The sequence below is a fragment of the Adiantum capillus-veneris genome, chromosome 25 (assembly GCF_014529385.1).
Source record: "Adiantum capillus-veneris isolate H3 chromosome 25, ASM1452938v2, whole genome shotgun sequence".
NCBI lineage: Eukaryota > Viridiplantae > Streptophyta > Polypodiopsida > Polypodiales > Pteridaceae > Adiantum > Adiantum capillus-veneris.
The window spans coordinates 7783136-7806258 of record NC_140955.1 but is presented as its reverse complement, the minus strand read 5'-3'; the positions used below and the strand labels follow the sequence as shown (position 1 = coordinate 7806258).

At 45.8% G+C, this 23123-nt stretch overlaps 1 protein-coding gene across 2 annotated transcripts in view; it reads left to right on the top strand.

Moving 5' to 3' along the window:
- The window catches only part of LOC147424385 (uncharacterized), a 103073-nt gene that overhangs the window by 28598 nt on the left and 51352 nt on the right, over window positions 1-23123 (top strand). For both annotated transcript variants that reach the window (XM_086500656.1, XM_086500655.1), the window contains one exon: window positions 21530-21635. In XM_086500656.1, the coding sequence (XP_086356782.1) occupies window positions 21530-21635 (106 nt within the window). The remainder of the gene's footprint in view (window positions 1-21529; window positions 21636-23123) is intronic.

Below are 23123 nucleotides of genomic sequence, written 5' to 3'. Positions count from 1 at the left end.
TTACAATGGTATCAGAGCTTTAGGCGTGTGTCTTCTGAAAGCATACCTGTCCCACCAAAGAGCAGATAACAAGTTGGTGCTTCCAAAGTTTACACGAAATTTTATTGAAGAATCTTCGTGTCCTGACCCCAGACTTATTAGCCACACCCACCCTTACACTTACTCCATCGCGCATCAGGCACGTTCCTGTCTTCATTGCTTTGTCCTACAGGGCATAAGCCATATGGAACCTAAGACATGGCGTTCATGGATTCGGCAGAACACTTGCAGTTTCTCCTTGACGAGCTTCGCGACATTCTTTCTCGGTATCTTTAGCAGAATCTTCCAATGCTGCAAAGTTTTCACTCTGATGCCCCAGGTGGTACCTCCTCCTTCGGCAAGAGAAAGTACGAGAGCTTCCAATCGGCAACCTTCCCAGCCTTATGTTCCGATCAGGGCAGTGTTTAGGAATCTGGTGTGGCCATCTGACACTGATCCAGTGCAATTGCCTTTGCCACTGCCGTTGCCCCCACCTCCCCCACCACCACCGCCACCAGGCTACAACGGTTGGAGCCCATATGGTACCCTTATTATTCCGTGTCCGGGAAATGCGCCTAACCAACCGAAAGATTTCAAGGATGGCAGCACGACAAACAAATTTTTAACCTTTTTCGGGATGAAAGATCGGAAGAAAGCATTGCAGTTCCTACAGCATTCCGACAACATCTACGCTTTGGGAAACTATACAAAAGAATCCAATATTTCTCGAGCAGCGGGTTTTTTTAAAGATAACGCCATGCAGTGGTGAAGTTCAATCGCAACGCAACATATGCTCCAAGGGCTTTCAAGACAATATTTGCACGCTGTTATATGACTTCTCTCTTTGAAGTCCGGATTTTGGCAGAATGGGGCAACTTGAAAATGCTTGCCACAGTGACCATGGACGACTATAGCAAAAGGTTTCTCGACGTCTACCTTCCAGTGTCCTTTAAGTTTATTACCTTGGAGGACCAATGCGAGCGGTACACCATTGGACTACCATCACCATTGATGGAATATTGCTTGTCGAAGCAAGTCTCAACCATGCAAGAGCTTATGGACCATGCCGCGGTTGGCTACAAATTGATGAAAGGCAAGCTAAAGTTTACTACAGAAGTAACTCTAGCCAATAACCAGAACTCTCGGCAACAATGAACAAATTCTCGAAGAACTCTCGGCAACAACAAAAAAATTCTCGAGATTCTCATGAAAGTCAACCTCAAAGGCCTCGTTTGACGCCTCAGCAATGAGATACCTTATTAGAAGAAGGTCGATGCTTTGGATGCTTTCAAAAAGGGCATAGCTATTTTGGTTGTCCCCAACGCACTGACAGACTAGCGGAGCCAACGCCTGCGCAGACGGTCGACAGAACCTCGGGACCATCTCCAGCCAAACAAGCTAAAGCGGCTATTGGACAAGTGCCTGATATCTATACGGGGGGAGTATTGTTGTTGCTACTCATGGCCCGGACTTGGATGGTTATTCACGGGGGGAGTATTAAGAAGTCTGAGCAGTGGTTACTCTCAGCACCTCCAATGTCAGAGTGCGCGTGTGCGGAAGCGTGAGAGAGGAGAGAGAGAGAGACAGTAGACACGAACGCCAGAGATGATGAAGAGGGGGCGACCAGCCTCGACTAACTACCATGAACAAAAGACCCGTACACTGATCAAATGTGTTTTCTCTGTGAGATGTAGAAGTGGGTACCCTCCTGGTTCCATAAATAGGTGCGTAAGGGGAGGTTGGGCAAGGCCTGATAAAAATCCTCACGACCCAACATAAAAATGATATATGGAAATATATGTGGGCGCCCCGACAAAAGTGGGCGTCCGACTGTCACAAGACGGGCACCACGTGCCAATAGAAAAGAACAGACTGAACAGACTTTTAGCACTTCATTAACAATTGAATTGAGAGAGAGAGAGAGAGAGGCGACACGTGACACGGAGTGGCGGAATTCCACCCCAGAGAGTATTGTCCCCAAACCTTGGCGCCCCTTCCAGTATTTCTTTATATTGCATCAACCCAGTACAAGCCGATACTCTAGAGTCTGCACCTTCTCCAGGAAGCATGCCAGAGAATGAGCCCTAACCTTATATTTAAAGGCCCTTGGCCTGAGAAGCAGTTTACATGAAAAGCCTTCAAACTCAAAAGCTTCTGGTCCAAAAAGCAATGCCAAAAGCTGCCAGCGCAAAACGCGGAAATCCGTACAGCCTGCCACATCATCATGCCAACGCAGTTTTTGCGTGTGTGCAGGTCCTGCTATATTTTAATCCTTTATGTCACTTGGGGCCCCATTGGACGGGGTCCCCATAAATTGGTAGGACTTCTCCTATTACTTGCCCTTCTTAGGGTTTAGGCCCCTCGACCGGCATCTGTAAGTTGGCTCCATTCTTTAGGCTTTGACACATCAGCAGTTTGTTACACTGGCCCCAATATCGGGCGGCCGGACCAGGTACAACCTAGACTATGGGTGGCTAGCCCGGAGACATACTAGCCGTACAAGTATGCCTTAGACCTGTGAAGCAGCAGAGTGGTGTAAATCTAACACCCCTCTTATCACCGAATGCTGAACATACCGCATGAAGCCGAAGATGTGAGGCAAATGATGAAGATATCTGCTGCAATGTCCACTGAAGGACAATACTCCATGAGTAGCAACAGTCTGGGGTGTCTTGACCGCCAAGAAATCTCCGTGGTAAAGTGCCGTCACAAGCAGTGTAGCAAACTGCTGTACTCCGCCGATACAGTGTGAAGGTATTGTGTGAAGGTCCCGAACTGAGTGTGAAAACAACTACTTGTCGTGGAAGAAGTGCCAATAGACCTGCAAGTGTCCGCCCAATAAGATTTGTTGTGTCTGTAGTCAAACCGTCTAGAGAAAATGGTGAAGTCCAGGAACCGTCATGAAAATGACCGGAAGCCTGTCAATGCATGAACCTGTAACCTAGTGTGGCCAGGTGGCAAAGCTGTGTAAAACTCCAGGAAGGCCAGATGTGGCAATCTGCGCCGTAAACTCCAAATAAGGAAAGCCAGACTAAACAGTCTTCACTGTAGAAGCTACCGTAAGCTGCAGCAGTCACCGATAGACCGCATGGACCACCACCGGATGGTGTCCTGTCAGTAGGTAGGGTAATCCAAGATGAGGGGAAAGCCAGACTCAACAGTCTGCGCTGTGAAGGGCCTTTGAGAAGAGGTGTGGTTAGACCAAGTTGTCTGCACCATAATCATCCTGTAGAAGTAGGGAAGCCAGACTGAGCAGTCTATGCTTTGAAGATCCTCTAGGAAGAGGAAAGGCCAGGCTAAGATGTCTGTGCCGTCTTGCCTGTATCTCCTGCCTCCAATCCTCTGGTGTCAACCTAAACATAATCCGTGCCAACAACGCCACCAAAGCGCAACTCGGTGTGGCTCTCAATGTGAATGAGTTGGGAGTGGCCTACTGCCCAGGTCGGGGGATATGTCTGCTGTAAGTTACCGAGGGTGAGTGTAAGCAACTCTGAAGGTAGCAATCCAAATGATCAGGAGTGTAGAAGAGCAATTGCACTACCATCCAAGCCAAGCTCCTGGTGACTCTGGATGTAGTCGCGTAATGATGCCTGATCTCCCGCATCTCGCGGGTAAACTCTCCAAGAGAGTGCAAAGCACTGAAGTCCCACTCTAGTTTGTAGATCCAAGCAATGAACCTTTCCAAGAAGAGATCCAAGATCCTCTCTCTAAGTCCATGTAGATGCTCCTGTGTAAGCAAGTGATCTAACATGTCGAGGTCAAGTGGTAAGTGTCTGTCCATCCAAGATGGTGGTGTCTTCTCTGGGAATGTCGGAATCCCATATGCCATGAGCATGGCCATTTCTCATGTGAACTCCTCTGATGAGTGCATAGGTGTGTCCATAGCAAACCACAAGTCACCACCCCCTCTGGAGTGCGCAACTGCCAAATGATGGCTAGAACGAATGGATCTCCCAAGGATCATACGCCTGTAGATGATCAAGCCGACGTCGAAGATACTGTGTACTGCAACAGTTACAGAGAGACCGCACGGACCACCACGGGATGGTGTCCTGGTAGGAGGTAACTTCATCCTCTATGAAAAACACAAGCCATGTGGCTGCTGTCCACCCAAAAACGCAACCGTGAGGTGATGAAAACGCTGCTGTCCAGCGATTTTCAGCGTGCTCGTGTGCTCCCGGTAGGGTCCGGAGCGGTGCAGAGGGTGTAGGGAAGGGTGGTGAATCACTGTCACTGCCCCAGATGGGCTGAAAACAGATAAAACAGCCAGGTGTAATGGCTGAAATCTGTAGATTGGAAGACGGAGAGGATACTCGCCGGCAATGCACCAGATGCAAAGCTGGGTAGGTAATGGCGAGATCTGGGGTTCAGAAGCTGAGCGCTTCCCTCCTGTTGCAAAAACGCAGGTCAATTTGCAGCCCACTATTGCTGCACTTTTGGCACCACAAACCTTTTGTTTGCTGAAAAAAACAAAGGCTTGATGGGTACCCTAGGTGCCCAGCAACTTGTGGAAGGTGTCAACGACACAAAGTGACCAATAAAACCGCCGAAGATGGGCTGAAAACCCAAAAACGCAGATGAAGGTAAAAAACGCAACAAAGATGTCCAAAAATGGTAGCACTGGCAAGGAAATCAGCAGGTTTGATGTTTCTTGCAAAAAACGCAGATTGAGGTGAGGTCCTCCGCGACAGAAATGGGTCCCGTTTCTGTGCTTGCCTGGCTGATGTAAAAACGCTGGCAGATCTGTCTCCAATTGCAAAAAACGTTGGCTGATCCAGCCCTTGGGAGAAGAACCTGATGCGATGTAGCGCCTCAGAATAGGCAGAGCCTGAAGATGCTGATACCATGTGAGAGTGCGCGTGTACGAAAGCGTGAGAGAGGAGAGAGAGAGACAGTAGACACAAACACCAGAGATGGTGAAGAGGGGGCGATCAGCCCCCCACTGACTACCATGAGCAAAAGACCCGTACAATGATCAGATGCATGATCTTTGTGAGATGAGGAAGTGGGTACCCCCCTGGCTCCATAATAGGTGCCCAAGGGGAGGTAGGGCAAGGCTTGATAAAAATCCCCATGACCCAACAGAAAAATGATATATGGAAATATATAAGGGTGCCCGGACAAAAGTGGGCGGCTGGCCCCAAACTCGGGGGCTGGACCAGGTACAACCTAAACTATGGGTGGCCAGCCCGGAGACATACTAGCCGTACAAGTATGCCCTAGACCTGTGAAGCAGCAGAGTGGTGTAAAACTAACATCCAAACGGTGCAAGCTTCGGTCTGGGAGACGTTTGGTTGTAAAAAGCCTCTATATCTCATGGCTCGGACCCTTTTAGGTTATTTAGGGGACGAGTGATGAGGGAGTCGTTGAACAGCTCATGGCGCGGACCAAGATGGTTATTTGCGGGGTGAGTATTCATCGGCGGCTTTTTTGTTTCTACGTCTTGGAACATGCATACTTGAGCATTTGTGTTGCATATGTGCCAACCACTGAATACTCCCACTTGGATGAGATTTTTCTAGGAAGCCAACGACCCAGGATATCAAGAGCTCCAATCTGGAATGAGACTCCTTATTTGATGAGATTTTTTTGGGAAACCAACGACCAAGGATATCAAGAGCTCCCATCTGGAATGAGAAAATTGATTGTCCCTCGGAAGTTTTTGAGCTAACTTGAGTTGTTTTGCAGATATGCTGTAATCGCGGACAATTACTTTCTTTGAAGGAGGGAAGTCACAAACTGCTGATGTGCCAAGCCACTGAAGAACGGAGCCAACTTGCAGATCCCGCAAAGGAGCCTAAACCCTAGAAGAAGCAGAAGCAGAAGCAGCAAAGTCTTGTCGAGTGGCCTATTTTAAAGAAGAGTTCCCACCAACTTATGGGACCCCGTCCGATGTGGCCTAGGGGACCTAAAGCATAAACAAAGGCGAAATTGTTGATGATGTGGCAGCTGTAAGGACAGCCCGCAAAACGTGTTGACATGCTAACGTGGCACGTGTACGGATTTCTACGTTTTACGTTGATGACATGGCAATTGTACGGATTTCCGAAAAACGCGCTTGCAACTCTTAGACCAATTGCTTTTGAGTTTGAAGCTTTTCATGTAACTGCTTTTCACAGGCCAAGGGCCTTTAAATTTGTGCCATGGGCTCATTCTCTGGCACGCTTCAGTGTGGAGGTGCAGAGTTTTGAGTACCGGCCTTGTACTGAGTTCAAGCGATATAAAGGAATACCGAAAGGGCGCCAAGGTTTGGGGCCAGTGCGCTCTTGGGGTGGAACTCCGCCACTACCCGTTTCGTGTGTTGTGCATCTCTTTTAGTTCAGTGGTTATTTGAATTGATTAAAGTTGTTCAGTCTGTTCTTTTCCGTTGGCACGTGGTGCCCATCCCCGTTAGAGTGTTAGAGTTTTGGCATCTCTTTGGATTTTGTTCAGTTGGTCCTAATTTCTCCAAGGGACAGGTGTTAGGGAGTGATGGCTGTTTTGTGGCTGTGCCCGGCCAGTGTGAGGCAGTCTTCTCATGTCGGGATGTGTCTTAATGAAACCGGCCCGTAGGGCGGTGGACTTTAGCTTTCACCCGATTCTTTAACACTTGACTTTACGACACAAAGCAGAGACTATAAAAGGAACCTGTAATTGGGAATGGAATTACACTTCAAAACAAAAGCACGGCCAGGAAGCTAGAATGCTCCCAAGCAGACAATAACATGTGTAGGCCCCAAAGGTTGGTGCCCCTTTCGGTATTTCTTTATTACTCTTTAGGAATGAGGAATAAGCTACAAAACCTAAGTCCTTGAGACTTTCATGTGCATCCAGCTAGATGGCACCTGTGCAGGCAAAATTTGAGCAGCATAACGGCCCTGAAACTTGCCTTGGACAGTTTCCCAAGCTCCGACTTGTTTCCAATAGCATAGACCCCCTGTTTCCTGCGCAAAACAGTAATTATAGGACGCTGTAACTACTGGTTTTTCCTCTGTTTTCAGCCCTAAACAGCCCCCTAATAGTGGGACACTGCTCCCAATGCTACCGGCATCATGACAGCTGCAAAACAGTTCAAATTCAGCGAGTATGCAGCGCTGAAAACGCAGTTGCGTGATGAGGTTATCACCCTCACCGGTGCCTGCTTTGGTGTAGCAATTACCTACACCCGTTCCTGTTTAGAGAGGCTCTTGCCTTAGCAGAGAAGCATAAATCCCCACAACTGTACATTGGTCAAATGAGAAGCCCACTTGAGGGGCATAACATAACTGCTCGTAGGGGAGAGAGAGAGCAGTGCGTAGCGTGCACGGCATCACTCCTGGCACCGCAGTGTACATAAGAGGGAAAGAAAGCACTCCATAGCTCTTAACGTGTGACAAAAGCTGAAAAATGAGTCTGCTAGCTATAAATTCAATTCTACCTTCTCTTGCATGAGGAAAGTGCACAGAAATGTGCCACTTGACACAATTACAAGCTTTTGCCCGTTTCGGGGTTGCCGCCCGTCCGGTTGCCCAGTTGACTTCGCGGCAGAGTTATAAAATGTTCCCCTGGTCATACCAGAGCTAGTGACGCGAACACTTTTTCTGGTTCAAAATAGCAGTTTCCCTAAATTTTAGGAGATGCTTCCATGGCACTCACATAGGTTGTCTGACCATCAATCACCACTTGAACCACATCGAAAAATGCAATGTCGGCCAGCTATCAGGTGATTTATATTCGTAGCCCCATCGTGGCTAACCTTAATCCATTTGTCCAACTTTAGTGCTCACTGGCCGTCCGGCCTAGACTCTCACTGTCCGCCTCACACCATGCAACTCGGGCATTGGCATTTCTAGAGGGGTGCTTTAAAAGAAGTTAAATAAAATTCCCCCAAAAAGAAATCAACAAGTAAAGTTAGTTGTAACAGACTCGTGACACTTAACCATGTGTAGCTCGGGTTTTGGTTCATTCCATGGCTACCTAGTCTTCTAGAGACCAGGGATATTCTTCCCAATTGACCTTTGGTCCTCCATGGCTTGTTTGGCCTATTTTATGCATTTTCTCCATTATTCTAGGTCGTGGGCAGTTGTAGATCTGGCCGACCAGCCTATTTGGAGATATATATGCAAGGGGTGGGGTTCCCAAAGGGGGGGAGGTGCACAGGCCCTTGGGGTGCAAGGCGCCCCTAGGGGGCAGCCCTAGGTGGGCGATGTGCGGTGGGGAGGGCATCTTGCTGGCATTGTGTTCAGCATTGCCCAACGTTTTCCACATTCAGCCCTAGCATTTTTCATCCCCGACAATAGGGCAGCTCTGGGTTCTCTCCTTGCGTTTTTCATCTCAGAGCATCCAAACAGAGACGATGTGATCATCTTGATGGAGAGCACTGCATTCGGGGTGCAGGGAGTGAAGGAGATGTCCCATGATTTCTAGATGGCACCTTGCCATGAGGTATGTTCCTCTTTCTCCATATTAGTTTGGTCTCGTGTGCAGGAGGATTAGGGCATGTCAGATCTATGCCGGACCACCCTTGGTCACTTGTATGAGCAGTTTGTTATCAGCATGGAGAGCCTTTCGTAGATCTCTCTCTCTCTCTCTCTCTCTCTCTCTTAGATGTCCTATCTCTTTCTAACTCAGTGATCTCTCTTCTCCACATGTGCCTTGTTGATGTATGTGGCATTGCAGGTGATCTAGATCGGAGTCAAGGTGTCCACCAGATCGCGAGCTAGTTCTTGTCTTCATTGCATCTTCCGTTGCCTACTTTGACAAGTTCCCGTTGTCACAAATTGATGACGTTGTAGCACCTTGGTGGACAAGCCTGGGACAGGGAATAGAGACTGCTGATGTGGCAGACAATATGGACCCCGGAGACGTGCTGACTGGCTGACGTGGAGCGTACGGATTTTTCGCTTTTAACGCTGGCTGCTGACGTGGCCTCGCTGTACGGATTTCTGCAATGAGCGCTGGTGCTTTTTACTGGTTGATTTTTGACAAGTTGTTTTTTGGAGCTCATTGCTTTTGAGTTTAATGCTTTTGCGGCTCTGCTTTTAGCAACCCTTGTAATCTTTATAAGTGACCATAGGGGGCTCGCTTCTCAGAGCATCTGGACGCAGAGTCTGAGAGCGAGGCACGCGCAGGAAGTGTACTTTGCTCAAAGATTAATATAAAAGAAATACTGAAAGGGGAGCCTATAAGGTGCAACGGAATGAATGTTGAACTTTGCTCAAGATGAGTGCTCCGAACTGTGCGCGAAGGTGCATGAGACTGAGAGATAGAGAGAGTGCAATGGACACAAACAAAGTGAATGGACACTGTGCATGAAGGTGCATGAGACTGAGAGATAGAGAGAAGAATACGACACCATAATGTTGTCAAACCCTCCTCCGAAGGCCCCACTCTCTATGGTGAGAGCGGTCTACTATTGATTGCACAAACCTCTACAATGCGTGGACTTGCCGACGATGTCGACGACGACGAGACGGGCTGAAATTTGAAAACGCTAATGGCTGAAATCTGCAAATCTTTATCTGCTGAATTCTGACTCTATGTCGGTAACGATGTCGATGACGACGATGCGACGACGATGCGCTGAAAACACTGATGCTGAAATCTGTGTTTTCCGGGCCAATCTGTAAACCTTGCGGAATCTGACCGTGCGACGAGGAACTACTGCGGGAAGGTGACATTTGCGAGGTTCGGGGTTCTATTGTGGAGTCTGACTGCTGAAAACTGAAAATGCTGATGCTTGTGGGGGTTCCGTCGCGAAGATCTACAAAAACGCTGAAGTGCCTTGAGGATGCAAAAACGCTAGGGCTGAAAATGGTCAGGCTGTGGAGAATCTACTAACGCTGGGGTTTCTGCTTGGTCTGGTATCGCCAGGAATCTGCAAAAGAAAAATGTTTGCTGATCTGGTTAAAAAACGCTAGCCTTCTAATGTGATGCAAAAACGCTAGGCCTATTGGGGTTTCTGCTGAGAAGTTGCCTGTTGAGTGAGTGCTCCTGCTGCCTCTTCCGCCAGAAAGTGCTAGTGCTAGGTTTGCTTAGGGAGCTGGTCAAAGTTGCAGAGTCGATGTGCCGTCGGGTCAAGGATGCCCAAGAACATTCCTCCTTCACTCTGCTTCAAAGGTCTATGGCATGGCGGCAGCGGAAGAAACGAATTCCCCAAATTTTTTCAGCCCTAAGGTTTTACATGAGAGACACTATATTTAATCCCCCATGATTAGTTGTAAGATGGGGACTGCTCTCCCCCTTCCCGAGAGCTGTGTGTTGTATCTTCTTTTTTTTTCATCTAATTTTAAAGTTCTACTTTCTCAAAAAAAAATGGAAGGAGCTGAGGGATCATTAACTTGATTAGGAGGCCTACCCTACATGTTGATTGTTTGTTGTAAAGGCCTATCTTGCATGTTGATTGATTGTTGCAAAGGCACAGGGCGAATGATTGATGACCATGAGGTAATGACTCGAAGATATACAAACTTAGCAAAATTGCCCTTCTTACTTTCCAACAAAAGTCATTAAAAAATAATAAGTAAAAAATGTCAAAAATAGGAAAAATAGGTCTATGCAATGTAAAAATGCTACTCATGGGTTCTGATGGAAAACTGATGATCATGCTGTGTGCAACCAGAGGATATGCATCTACTCTAAGTGTCTGGGCATGCACGATTTGCGAACAGACTCACAAAAGTGCCAGATCACTTCTTATTCTAGACTGACTTGACTGAACTGAACCCTGGTCATGCTGTAGCTTGTCCACGGACACATAGGGTTGGATGTGTCACGTGACATCCTCTCCTTTTCAAAGTGAGGTACTGGTACTGAATTGTATGGCGTCGAGGGAGATTGTCGATAGCATCCGAATCCTCGAAAGGACTCTTCGCCGGCCCACTCTGAGGTGTGGGTCGTGCGATACTTAAACTTCATAAAGGTCTGCAAAGCTTGCTTCTTTGGGCCGCGCCGAAAGCAATACAAAGTCATCTTCAACGCTTCCACTTTGTCTAGAGTCATGCATCTACCTTCTTCAAGAATCTCCATGGTTGAAAATTCCTGAAACCACTTCCAACACAAAAACATGAACATACCTATTCCATGTAAAGTGATTGGAAAAAATCTTGTCTTCCTCAAAGACTGTGCATGCAATGTAGATGAACAAAGAGACAGAGTGCCAAACCGTTCACCACACACACGCAAACAATGAGATCGAATCTTGTCATGTTGATCTAAATCAATCAACTGTGGCAAAACACAATGGAAATGCCCATGCTTGGTGCTTATACTTTCTTGTGCTCTTTCTACAACTGTGTCGTGCCAAGGAAGAGACATGGAATGTGACTCCTTGAATGCATACTTTTCGGCTTTTCATGAATAATCCGCATACATCCGTGCACATTCATGAGTGAATCGTGCTCAATGTACAATATGGCATGCCTTTGGAAAGGGATCACATAAAGACGTTGACTAAAATACAGGAAACGATCACGAATGAAACACTCGAACAATGCGTGCTGACTAATCATTCGAACACATAATACTTCCTGTGGGGGTTCTTTGGACCTAGGCTTGAGAGCCAAGATCGGTTCTTCTTGTTTGATCGAATCTTCCTGTGGGGGTTTTGTGGACCTCGACTCGAGAGCCAAGATCTGTTCTTCGTGATTGATCGAATTTGCAATGAGGTTAGCTTCACTAGAGAAAGTATCAACTAATACATCATCCGTGTGAACAATCACATCATCTTCATGCAAATCATTATGCTTGTGAGAAATCACATCTTGATCATTATGCAAATCATCATGCTTGTGAGAAATCACATCTCGATTATCATGCAAATCATCATGCTTGTGAGAAATCACATCTCGATCATCATGCTTATCATTATCATTCGAATCATCATGCAAATCCTGTGTGTCATGCTTTGGAGAAGAAGAGACTGAAAGAGTCTCCTTTTCCCGAATCTCTTGCATCTGTGCCTGCACTTCAGAAAGAGTCGCAACATCTCTTGCATGATTGCTTTGTTCTCGTGATCAAATTTTGCTTCCGCTTTCTTCGCACTCATGCGCTATGGCGGCCATTCTGTCTTCGTATTCACGCTCTATGGCTGCCATGATTTCGTCGCTTTCTAATTTGCTTTCTAACTCCCTGTCCATCATCATCTTGTCGAAAGCCTCCATAGGAGTTAGTGCAATCGAAGGGAGGGGGTCAGAAAAACCTCCTGGTGGGGAAAATTCTTCTTCTCCACTGCCATGCTCACTACCTTTATGCAAAGTATCCATTCTGCTTCGGATGATGACCATGCACTGAAGTTGTGGGTTCTTGCGGGTCTTGGGTTCTTGGGGGTCTTGGTTCTTGGGGTTCTTGAGGTTCTTGCGGTTCTTGAGGTTCCAGGGGTTTCTTCTTTCGCTTGCAATCTGTGTTAGAGAAGGATCTTCTCTTCACCAGAGTTCTACTCCTTTCTGCGGGCGCACCCCTTGGCGGCCTTGCGCTCACACCAAGGTTGCTTTTTCCTACCTCACGTCGATTGGCCGGCCGCTAAGTGCACGGTCCGCTCTCAATGAGTGAAAAGAGGCACAAGGGGAGGCTGGACAAGCCCTTCTTTCCTGGGTTTCCTGTCACTCTTCAAAAATACGATTAGGAATCGACACGCCCAAGTGAACTTGGGTTCGTGCGACCTCAACAAGCAAAAAAAAATTTCTGTGGTTCTTGTGGTTCTTTCCTTGAGTGATACAGAACACTGCCAAAGCTTTGATACCAATGTTAGGTGCAGCGGAATGAATGTTGAACTTTGCTCAAGATGAGTGCTCCGAACTGTGCTCAAGGGTTCCTTTTACTTACGGAAGGGAGAGCCTTCCGTTCTTTAATGAGAGAGTGCAATGGACACAAACAAAGTGAATGGACACCTTGCGTGAAGGTGCATGAGACTGAGAGATAGAGAGAGAAGAATACGATACCAGAATGTTGTCAAACCCTCCTCCGAAGGCCCCACTCTCTATGGCGAGAGCGGTCTACTTTTGATTGCACAAATCTCTACCATGCTTGGACTTGCCGACCATGTTGATGCCGATGAGGACGACGACGAGACGGACTGAAATCTGAAACGCTAATGGCTGAAATCTGCAAATCTTTATCTGTTGAATTCTGACTCTATGTCGGTGATGATGTCGATGACGACGACGTGACGACGACGCGCTGAAAACGCAGATGCTGAAATCTGCGTTTTCCGGGCTGAATCTGTAAACCTTGCGGAATCTGACTGTGCGTCGAGGAACTGCTACGGGAAGGTGAGATCTGCGAGGTTCGGGGTTCTATTGTGGAGTCTGATCGCTGAAAACTGAAAACGCTGATGCTTGTGGGGGCTCTGTCGCGAAGATCTGCAAAAACGCTGAAGTGCCTTGCATATGCAAAAACGCTAGGGCTGAAAATGGTTAGGCTGTGGAGAATCTGCTAACGTTGGGGTTTCTGCTTGGTCTGCTATCGCCAGGAATCTGCAAGAGCAAAAACGCTAGCTGATGTGGTTCAAAAACGCTGATGCAAAAACACGCTAGGCCTTTTGGGGGTTCTGCTAAGAAGTTGCCTGTTGAGCGAGTGCTCCTTCTGCCTCTTCTGCCAGAAAGTGCTAGCGCTGCTTATATCAAACTTTAGCAAAATTGCCCTACTTACTTTCCAACAAAAGTCACTTAAAAATAATAAGTGAAAATTGTCAAAAATAGTGAAAATAGGTCTATGCACTGTAAAAATGCTATTGATGGGTTCTGATGGAAATCTGATGATCATGCTGTGTGCAACCAGAGGATATGCATCTACTTTAAGTGTCTAGGCATGCACGATCTGCGAACAGACTCACAAAAGTGCCAGATCACTTCCTATTCTAGACTGACTTGACTGAACTGAACCTTGGTCATGCTGTAGCTTGTCCACATAGGGTTGGATGTGTCACGTGACAGCGCCAGTCTTTTGGGGCCAATATCTCTTGGCATGGAACTACGCCGGGCCGTGTCGACTCTCTCTCTCTCTTAAATTGTGGACTGTTTTAAGTGAATCTTTGCTGTGTCGCGACAGAATCTTGACTTGGGGCGTCTAAGTTTGTTACAGTGGTATCAGAGCACGGCCGATTTCTCTTCTACTGGGAAATCCGATCTCTTTTCTCGCGACACCTATGAATTCCGAAAAGAATCAATCGACAATCCCTGCAACCGCTGAGGCGAGAGGAGGCAACATGGCAAATTCAAGCGATTTAGCAGAAGACGAGTATGGGCAACCTTAGCCTACATAGTATGAACTTTTGGAGACGCAACGTCGACAACAGGTTGACAAGTGCAAAAAGCAGATGCTTCAGTTTGCTAAAGATCCCCAGTTTGCAAAATTTTGACCCAGCAGTCCATGACTAAAGTGCATACTCAGTGGCAGAAAGCCACCGAACCACCAATCAAACCGGCAATCAAGACTTCTCCTGCGAGGATGTTTACAGAAGAAGAACTTCAAGAGGTGGTTCAGACCCAGATCAGTCAGCTTTTGGACACGAAGAATCAATGGAAAAAGAAATTGAAAAAGCGCAAGAAGGGGATTGACTACCCCGGTTACTTGGGCCGTCAATCTTCTTTTGCATCTGCAAGAAAGCAGAAGAAGCGTGTGTGTTTTGAAGGACTACCCATTTCTTCTTCCTCATCTTTTGACAATCCTTCTAGTTCTTCCGACTTGAGTGAGGAGGACAGAAAGGGCAAGAAGCGAAGCAAAAAGCAAAGCTTTGGAAAGAACAAGAAAAAGGCAAAGAAGCTCAGATTCCGACCAGTTTCTAATAGCTCCACGGAGGAGTCAGCCTCTTACAGTTCGGACTCCGACGACCACATGTTTTATGCGAAGAAGAAGCACTTTTACAGAGCCAACCAATATGACTTCCTCGAAGATAAGAGCAAGAAGGCAAAGGAATTTAAAGAGGGAGGACAATCAATAAAATTTGATTCCTTTTCTGGATTCCAAGATGCTCTGAGGGCTTTGGCCTTCATCCAACAGTTTGACATAGTCTTCTCTGGAGGGCATTAGTCAGAGCACTCCAAGATCAAGAGGGTTGCATCATTTTTAAAAGGAAATGCTCGAACATGGTGGTCCACTCTTCTTCTGAGGAAAGAAGCCCTAGTCAAGTGGTTGAAATTCAAACGGCTCTTTATTTCTTCTTGGTTGACTCAGGAATATGAATGAGATGTAAGAACCACTTGGAACCATCTTCGGATGACCAAGGGAGATTCTTTGGACACATATTGCGAGAGGTCTTGTGGATTCTTTTCTACCGACCTCTTCATTTAAGGTCACCTCTTAAGAACAGATTGAGCGGTTTTGTTGCGGACTCCCTACAAAGATCTGAGATTACTGCCTTGAACAAAAGTCTAACTCTATTCAAGCACTAATGGGTCATGCGAAACGGGGGTTCTCAATACATTTGGGGAATTTGACCTACCCCACTGATGAAATCTTGACTCAGAGGACCAAACAAACCTCAAACAATGAAAATAGAAAGAAAACGAATGCCGAGGAAAAGAAAGATACACGACCCTGATTGACTCTTAGAGAAAGGGCTAACTATCTCAAAGAGGGGAAGTGTTTTGGTTGCGGGGAACAAGGGCACATCTCCGCAAAGTGCCCCAAAAAGGCACAGCAAGGACAAACTGAAGACATGCCAGAGAGTTCTAGAGCAGCAAAGGAATGTGGCAGAAAAGGCAAGATGAAAGCAGGACTGGTACCGGATTGCATGGGAATCGACCCAAGCCGGATAGATGAAAGTACAGAACTTTGTCGAGCTTGGGGCAAAGTGAAAGATCAGGAATTTCTTATCTTTTTTGATGGAGGAGCCAAGGCCACCTTCATTTCACCTGAATTGATGGCGCGGCTCGAGATTACGCCCGACAGGATGGGGCCACCGGCAGAGGCAGTTCTAGCGGCGCCCGGACGGGATGTAGCCATTACGCTTGTCATCGGCAAACTTTGTTTGCACTGTCACAGGTATTTAGGGCACATGAACTTTTATATCATGCCTTTGGAAGGGTGTGACGTCCTCCTAGGAATCCCTTGGTACCATAAGAACAATACCGTGGTCGACTATCGGGCCAAGAAAGCGACTTTGACAAACGAGAAGGGTTGTTCTAGATGTAAAATTGAAGGGCGAGTCCGTCCCTATTGTATTGGCTTCGGCCATTTCAAAATTAATAAAATCCAGTCTTTTTGTTTACTCAATCTATTCGAAAGAATTGAATGATGAACATCGAACGAATATGTTTGAACTAGACAAAGAACGACAAGATTTTATGCACACACATACCAACTGTTTCTCAGTAGGCTTGCTAGGTGAGTTACCCCCATCTCGTCCCGAGGACCATACTATTGATCTGATTCTTGGAAGCACACCAACGAACCGGCCACCTTACCGAGTTAGCGGAGCCCAAAATGAAGAAATCATGAACCAAGTGAAAGACCTTGAAAAGGGTCTCATCCAGCTGAGTACTTCACCCTACTGCTCTCCGGTTTTACTAGTACTAAAGAATGACGGATCTTGGAGGATATGCATCGACTATAGAGCTCTCAATAAAATCACTATCAAGAACAAATTTCCAATTCCAAGGATCGATGATATTCTCGACGGACTTCAAGGATCCTCTTGTTTCAATAGGATTGATTTGAAAAGAGGATATCATCAGGTCAGAATTGCTCCAGGAGATGTCTACAAGATAGCCTTTCGGACAAGCTTTGGTTTATACAAATTTTGATGCCTTTTGGACTTACCATTGACCAATGCTCCGGCGACTTTCAACCGAATGATGGATAGGATTTTCCGAGAGCATCGATCTTTTGTAGGCACTTTCTTTGACGATATTATAGTTTTCTCCAAGGATGAAACAGAACATCGACACCATCTGCTACAGGTCTTTCAGGCATTGCGTGATCACAAATTAGTTATCAATGCCAAAAAGAGTTTTTCTTGCCGGAGATACTTTTCAAGGACACATCGTCTCAAGAGCAGGAGTACAGATGGACCCGGCCAAGATTGAGACTATCCGCAATTGGCCAGACTTGAAGAATGTTCATGAAGTTAGAAGCTTTTTGGGTTTGTGTTCTTACTACCGGCGGTTCATTGAGAAGTTTGCAGAGGTAGCTTCCCCTTTGCACACATAGACTCAGAAAGGAGTTCCTTTCACGCGGGGACTGACAGAGGTGACTGCATTTCAGACACTTAAGGAAAAATTGACTATTGAACAAGTGTTGGCTTTGCCAGACTTGCAAAAGCCATTCGAAGTTTATTGTGATGCTTGTGGTCGTAGTCTGGGAGCAGTCTTAATGCAAGAAGGCCATGTGATTGCTTATGAAATTAGAATGTTTTCAAGGTCAGAATTGGTAGCATAGATTTATGAGAAAGAGCTACTGGTAGTGATCCATGCTCTTACTCAGTGGCGACATTACATACTCGGAGCTGATTTTAGGTCTTTACTGATCATCAGAGTTTACGCTACTTCTTGTCATAGAAGTAGCTTTCGGAAAAGCAGATGCGGTGGGCTAACATCTTGTCACAGTTTCACTTCCAAATTGTCCATGTTCAGGGACAAAAAAACTTAATGGTAGATGCATTATCTCGGAAGCCCCTAGTTTTGGCTATTTCCACGATTCATCATAGAAGCTTCGAGGATATGGTTGATCAGTATGCCACCAATCCGGATTTTTTCGATGTTTTCACTCGGATACGGAACGGGGAGATAGTGCCAGGGTATTCCATACGGGATGGCTACTTGATGAAGAAAACAATTTACACATCCCTTGAGGGAAAAGGTTTTGACTGAGTGCCATTGTCCACCTTTTATGGGTCACCACGGCATTGACACCACCTTGAAAGGTGTGGAGCGTTATTTCTTTTGACCGAGACTCAAAAGGGATGTGGACGACTTTGTTCGCAGTTGTTTAGTATGCCAGAAGGTCAAGTTTGACAGGCATAAGGCACAGTGATTACTACGGCCTTTACCCAATCCACCCGCCCCTGGGAAAGTTTTGCAATGAATTTCATCTTTGATCTCCCGAAGACACAGAGTGGGCACGATGGCATTTGGACTATCATTGACAGATTCAGCAGGCAAGTAAGCACACTTCATTCCAGTGAAGAAAACAGTCAAGCCAGACTATTTAGCGAGACTGTTTATTGCACAGATATTTTGATTACATGGCATGCCTGAGACAATAGTCTTCGACAGAGATCCCCGGTTCACGAGTTTGTTCTGGAGGGCTATTTGGGAGAACATTGGCATGTGCTTGCAATTCTCGTCATCATTCCACCCGCAGACAGATGTGCAATATGAGATTGCAAATTCAATTGTTCTGGGTTTATTGAAGTCATACATCTCTGATCAGAAGACTCAATGGGAATTTTTTGCCTTTGGTGGAATTTGCCTACAATACACGGTTCACTCTTCGATGGGGAAGGCGCCATCTGAGATAATTGAAGGTGGTCCGAAGATTTCACCCTTTCTCAACACTAAGGACAAGATTTTTGAAGCTGACCAGTACACGAGGAACTTGGACACTGCTTTTGCTAAGGTCCGGGAGGCTTTAGAGAAATCTCAAGAACAACATCAGAAGGCAACAAATCGATATCGACGAGATTTGAAATTAAAGGAAGACGATTGGGTGCTCTTACATTTTGAGAAGGCACACTTAAGGAAACGAAAGGGAAAGGAGCGACTTTTTCCAAAGCTTAGCATGAGGTATTATGGCCCTTTCCAGATTAAAGAAAAGATAAATGATGTCTCCTTTCGACTCAAGCCGCCCGATACTGGAAGATTCACAATGCATTCCATGTGAGTCTTTTGAAACCTTTTAAAGGTAATGTGCCAGTTGATGGGGAGCCTGATGAGCAACCCGAAGTGGAAGAGAGCGAGGAGATACTCGTTCTTGAACATATTTTGACACACAAGGAAAGAAAGATGAAAGGTAAAGTGATTCTGCGGTTCTTGGTTAAATTCAAGAACTATCCGGCATTAGATGCGAAGTGGATGGAGGAGGAGGACCTAGCAAATACTCCTCAGATTTTTGGAACTTTATCTTGAAGCATTCGGTTTAGCATAGTCTACTCCGATAGAACCTTGAACTCAACAAGGATGAATCTGGTGCAGCGGGTTTGCACAAGAGGGGAGTCACTCCGCTCCTTTGTCAATAGATTACCTCGATTGAATAAGGTCACTGATGTTCCCTTTGGGTTTCAAGGATATTGATGGGCTGACAATATTCTGCTGTATGACTTTATGAAACGGAATTCCTGAAGTTGAATATGATTGATTTGTACTCTCTCATTTGACGTGTTTGAGTGCAAGAACTGAAAACAAAATGACTGCAGCATTTTGGTCTCATAAAATTTCTATAGACATGATTGCACTAAGGATTAGTTAATCGGACATTAGTGAGGTCTGGAATGGATCTAGATGCGATTACTAAATACGATGCTGGTAGTCATGGTCTGAGATTTGGAATGAATTTTTCTGTGATGTGATTCTCATCTTTGTACAAGTGCTAGATGTGTCGTGTCTAGTGCGTCGGTACTTAGAGTCAGTGTCTATTGAGACAGTTTATGGCCTTTGTTTGTTTTGCAGGCGTAATCGAGGGCGATTACAATTCTTTCAAGAGGGGGGTATGTCAAACTGATGATGTGGCAACACCCTGGCAAGCCCTGGACAAGCAGTACGGATTGTTGACGTGGTAGCGGATACGACAGACAATGCGGACCCCGGAAAGTTGACTAGCTGGCGTGGCAGCGTACGGATTTTTTCGCGTTTTACGTTGGCTGCTGACATGGCCTGGCTATACAGATTTTCGCAATCAGTGCTGGCGCTTTTTATCGGCAGATTTTTGACAAGTTGTTTTTGGAGCTCATTGCTTTTGAGTTTAATGCTTTTGGGGCTCTGCTTTTAGCAACCCTTGTAATCTTTATAAGTGACCCAAGGGGGGCTCACTTCTTAGAGCATATGGATGCAGAGTCTGAGAGCGAGCACCTGCGGGAAGTGTACTTTGCTCAAAGATTAATATAAAAGAAATATTGAAAGGGGTGCCAGTCTTTGGGGGCCAATATCTCTTGGCATGGAACTACGCCGGGCCGTGTCGACTCTCTCTTAAATTGTGGATTGTTCTAAGTGAATCTCTGCTGTGTCGCGACAGAATCTTGACTTGGGGTGTCCAAGTTCGTTACACCCGTTGGTTTCTGCTGATCCCTTGCGAGGGTTGGGGTTGACTTAAGCTTTGCGAAGCCGGGTAGTCGGTGGAATAGTTTCCTCTTCACATGTGTGCTGCAGGAAAAGGGATCGGATCCTCCGTAGAAGAAGAATCGTTTGAGCTGTGATACCACTGTAATAGATCTGGATACTCTAAGCCAAAGATCTACAACAACTCACGTGAGAAAACTATAAACAACTGAATTGAACTCGAAAGAGAGAGAGAGAGAGAGAGAAGAGAGAGAGAGAGAGAGAGAGGAGAGCCGACACGAAGCGGTGGAGTTCTGCTTCTAGATGTACTGGCCTCTTCCGCTATTTCTTTATTATTGATGCTCCACAAAGTCCAATGTCCGAGGGTCCTCTCTCTGCAAGTGCTTCCAAGTTAATTTGCCAAAGAGGAGGCCTTGGGCACACTTATAAAGGTTTACAAGTGGGCCCAAGAATAGGGCGCCCCCAAAATCTTTGAGTTCTAAAAGCAGACTCCCCAAAAGCTGCACATAGAAAACCCTCCAAGCTGGGCTGTAGGCATGCCACATGGCAGCCCTTAAAACGTGGTGCAAATCACGAAAGTCTGGTGCCAGCGTTTGATCCATGTTGAGTTGGTTAGGTTTTCAAACCCTAACCCCCCTCGTTGTCACCTCGGCCAATCTTTTAAGGTGAGTGTCATGCCATGTCACAAACCTGAGACAGTCAATATCAGGCAAGATGGAGTTGACAGTTTTGTTGTCTTAAGGATAACAACCGTGAGTCTATAACTTGCATTTTCCTTTAAAGATGAACTTGGGATTTTCCTGGATTCGTCTGAGTGTATAGTGTAGTCGTAATGCTGGCCATACAAATTTCAAATTATGAAGACCTTTGTATTGATTATACTCCTGTGTGGCGTGTGTGTGAAGAGCAACAAAGACAAGTGATATTTGAATGTGCCGTTTCAGAAGGAACATATTTTGACCGAGTTTATTTTTTGGATCAAACTAGAGATTGTATATAGACGAGCTACCCTCCTTATGTTTTTTCACGTACTTCTGTTAGTTCTTGTACTTTGAAGGATCTGCAAGTCTGTGCCTGTTTTTGCTTTTACCTTTTGTGCCTTCAAGCTTGTTCTATAAAGATATGGGGGTGCAAGTGCCGATGAGGAGTTCTGTTTCGTCACAATAATGCTATGTCAGTAAGTACTCTTATCTTGAAGTTCCCAAAACAGAAACCTTTGGCAGCTTTGCCTCTTGAAAATGATTTCAGAAGATTTTTTTTTTGGTAGCTGTTTTTTTTGAAAGTTCCTAATTCGTTTGTATTATTGACTTAATCTGATACTAACTGGCTTTGCCCCCTTTCAGCATAGGCCATCTAAAGAGGAACTTGAGGCAGCAGCAAGGTGCCAGAGCAAAATACAATCTATTGCTCAAGGAGCCTTCATAGTAGCTGGCAGCACACTCTACGCAGGTCTGGAACTAGTTGTTTTTGATTTTCAGAGCAGCCACAAATTTCCCCAAAAGATGCTTTCCCTCTAAAAAAAAGTGCATGCTTCTGGCTTTGCAATGCCTTTGGGTGAAGTCTGCACGCAGCTATTGCAAACAACGACTTTCATGGGTGGCCTCATGCATGCACACATATAAACCTCTACTTATTCATATTTCACATCAAGTTTCTTGCCAGAAAGGTTCATCTAGGGGCTCAAATCCATAGGTGCATTAAAAGATGCGAGCCATTAAAGTTCTGAAATATTTTATTATAGTCATAAGAATCAATGTAAAATTTACTAGCAGGCTGGTTTGTATGGTGGCTAAGGCGTGATTTACGCATGTCTTGTTTGTGCTGACAAAACATGTTTTCTATCTTAATGAAGAGCTGGTGAAGTGCTAGTTGGTAACTCAAGTGGCTAAAACCTGGAGCTTCTTTGCATAGCTCTCTGGTTCCTCAAGATCGCATAAATGCGTCATTCTCTCTCTTTGAGCTAAGGGGCTGCCTACTTATCGCAAGCAGAGGGGCTGCATGGGTGGAACAAGCAAGGGGTTAGCTTAGCAAGCTGGGAGCAGCTTGTATCACAAGATGTAACGGCACATTGGTACCTGTAAGTTTTCAGGGAATCTGTAGTTTTAAAAAATTTGCAGGTTTTTACTTCAGACATTTGAAATTGGTAACACAAACAGAAACACAGTACTTGCACAATTTGTAAGTTTTAGCATAAAAAATTGGCAGAAATACCCCTCAAGGAACTTCCCTTCAGTTCCAGTTATGGAAGCATTGAGGTGGAAACACTCATTAATGTTGCAATCAGTAAATTGAAGAAGGAAGCAGGTCATGCTTTGAACATTGTTAACAAGAAACTTACTGACAAGATAAAAAAACTGGAAACAGAATGTATGAAATCGCATAGATGTGCAAGATGCAACTATAGCAGAACTGAGAGAGGATTTAAAGAAACGTACGAATTTGCAGGGTCGGATAGATGTGCAGGATGTGTCCATGACAAAACTGAAAGAGGATCTGGAGGAATGTACGAATTTGCGGGGTCACATGGATGGGCAGGATGTGTTCATCACAAACTAAAAGAGGATTTAGAGGATGCATGAAATTTGCAGAAAGGGAAAGATGGAGAGTTACGCCCAAGCATTATTGAAGAGGTCACCATGATACAAGAGGACGTGAGACTATGCAAGCCAGAGAGGAAAAGAAGGTGGAAGGGCCACTACTGTCACGAACTGCTGACTTGTCAAAGCCTTTAAGAATGGAGCCAACTTGCAGATCTTGGCCGAGGGCCTAAACCCTAAGAAGAACAAGTAACAGAAGAGGAAGTCCTACCAACTTATGGGGACCCCGTCCGATGGGGCCCCGGTGACAAAGGAATTAAAATAAAGCAGAACCCACCCACACACACACACACGCAGCTGATGATGTGGCAGCAATACGGATGCTCCGGATATTATGCTG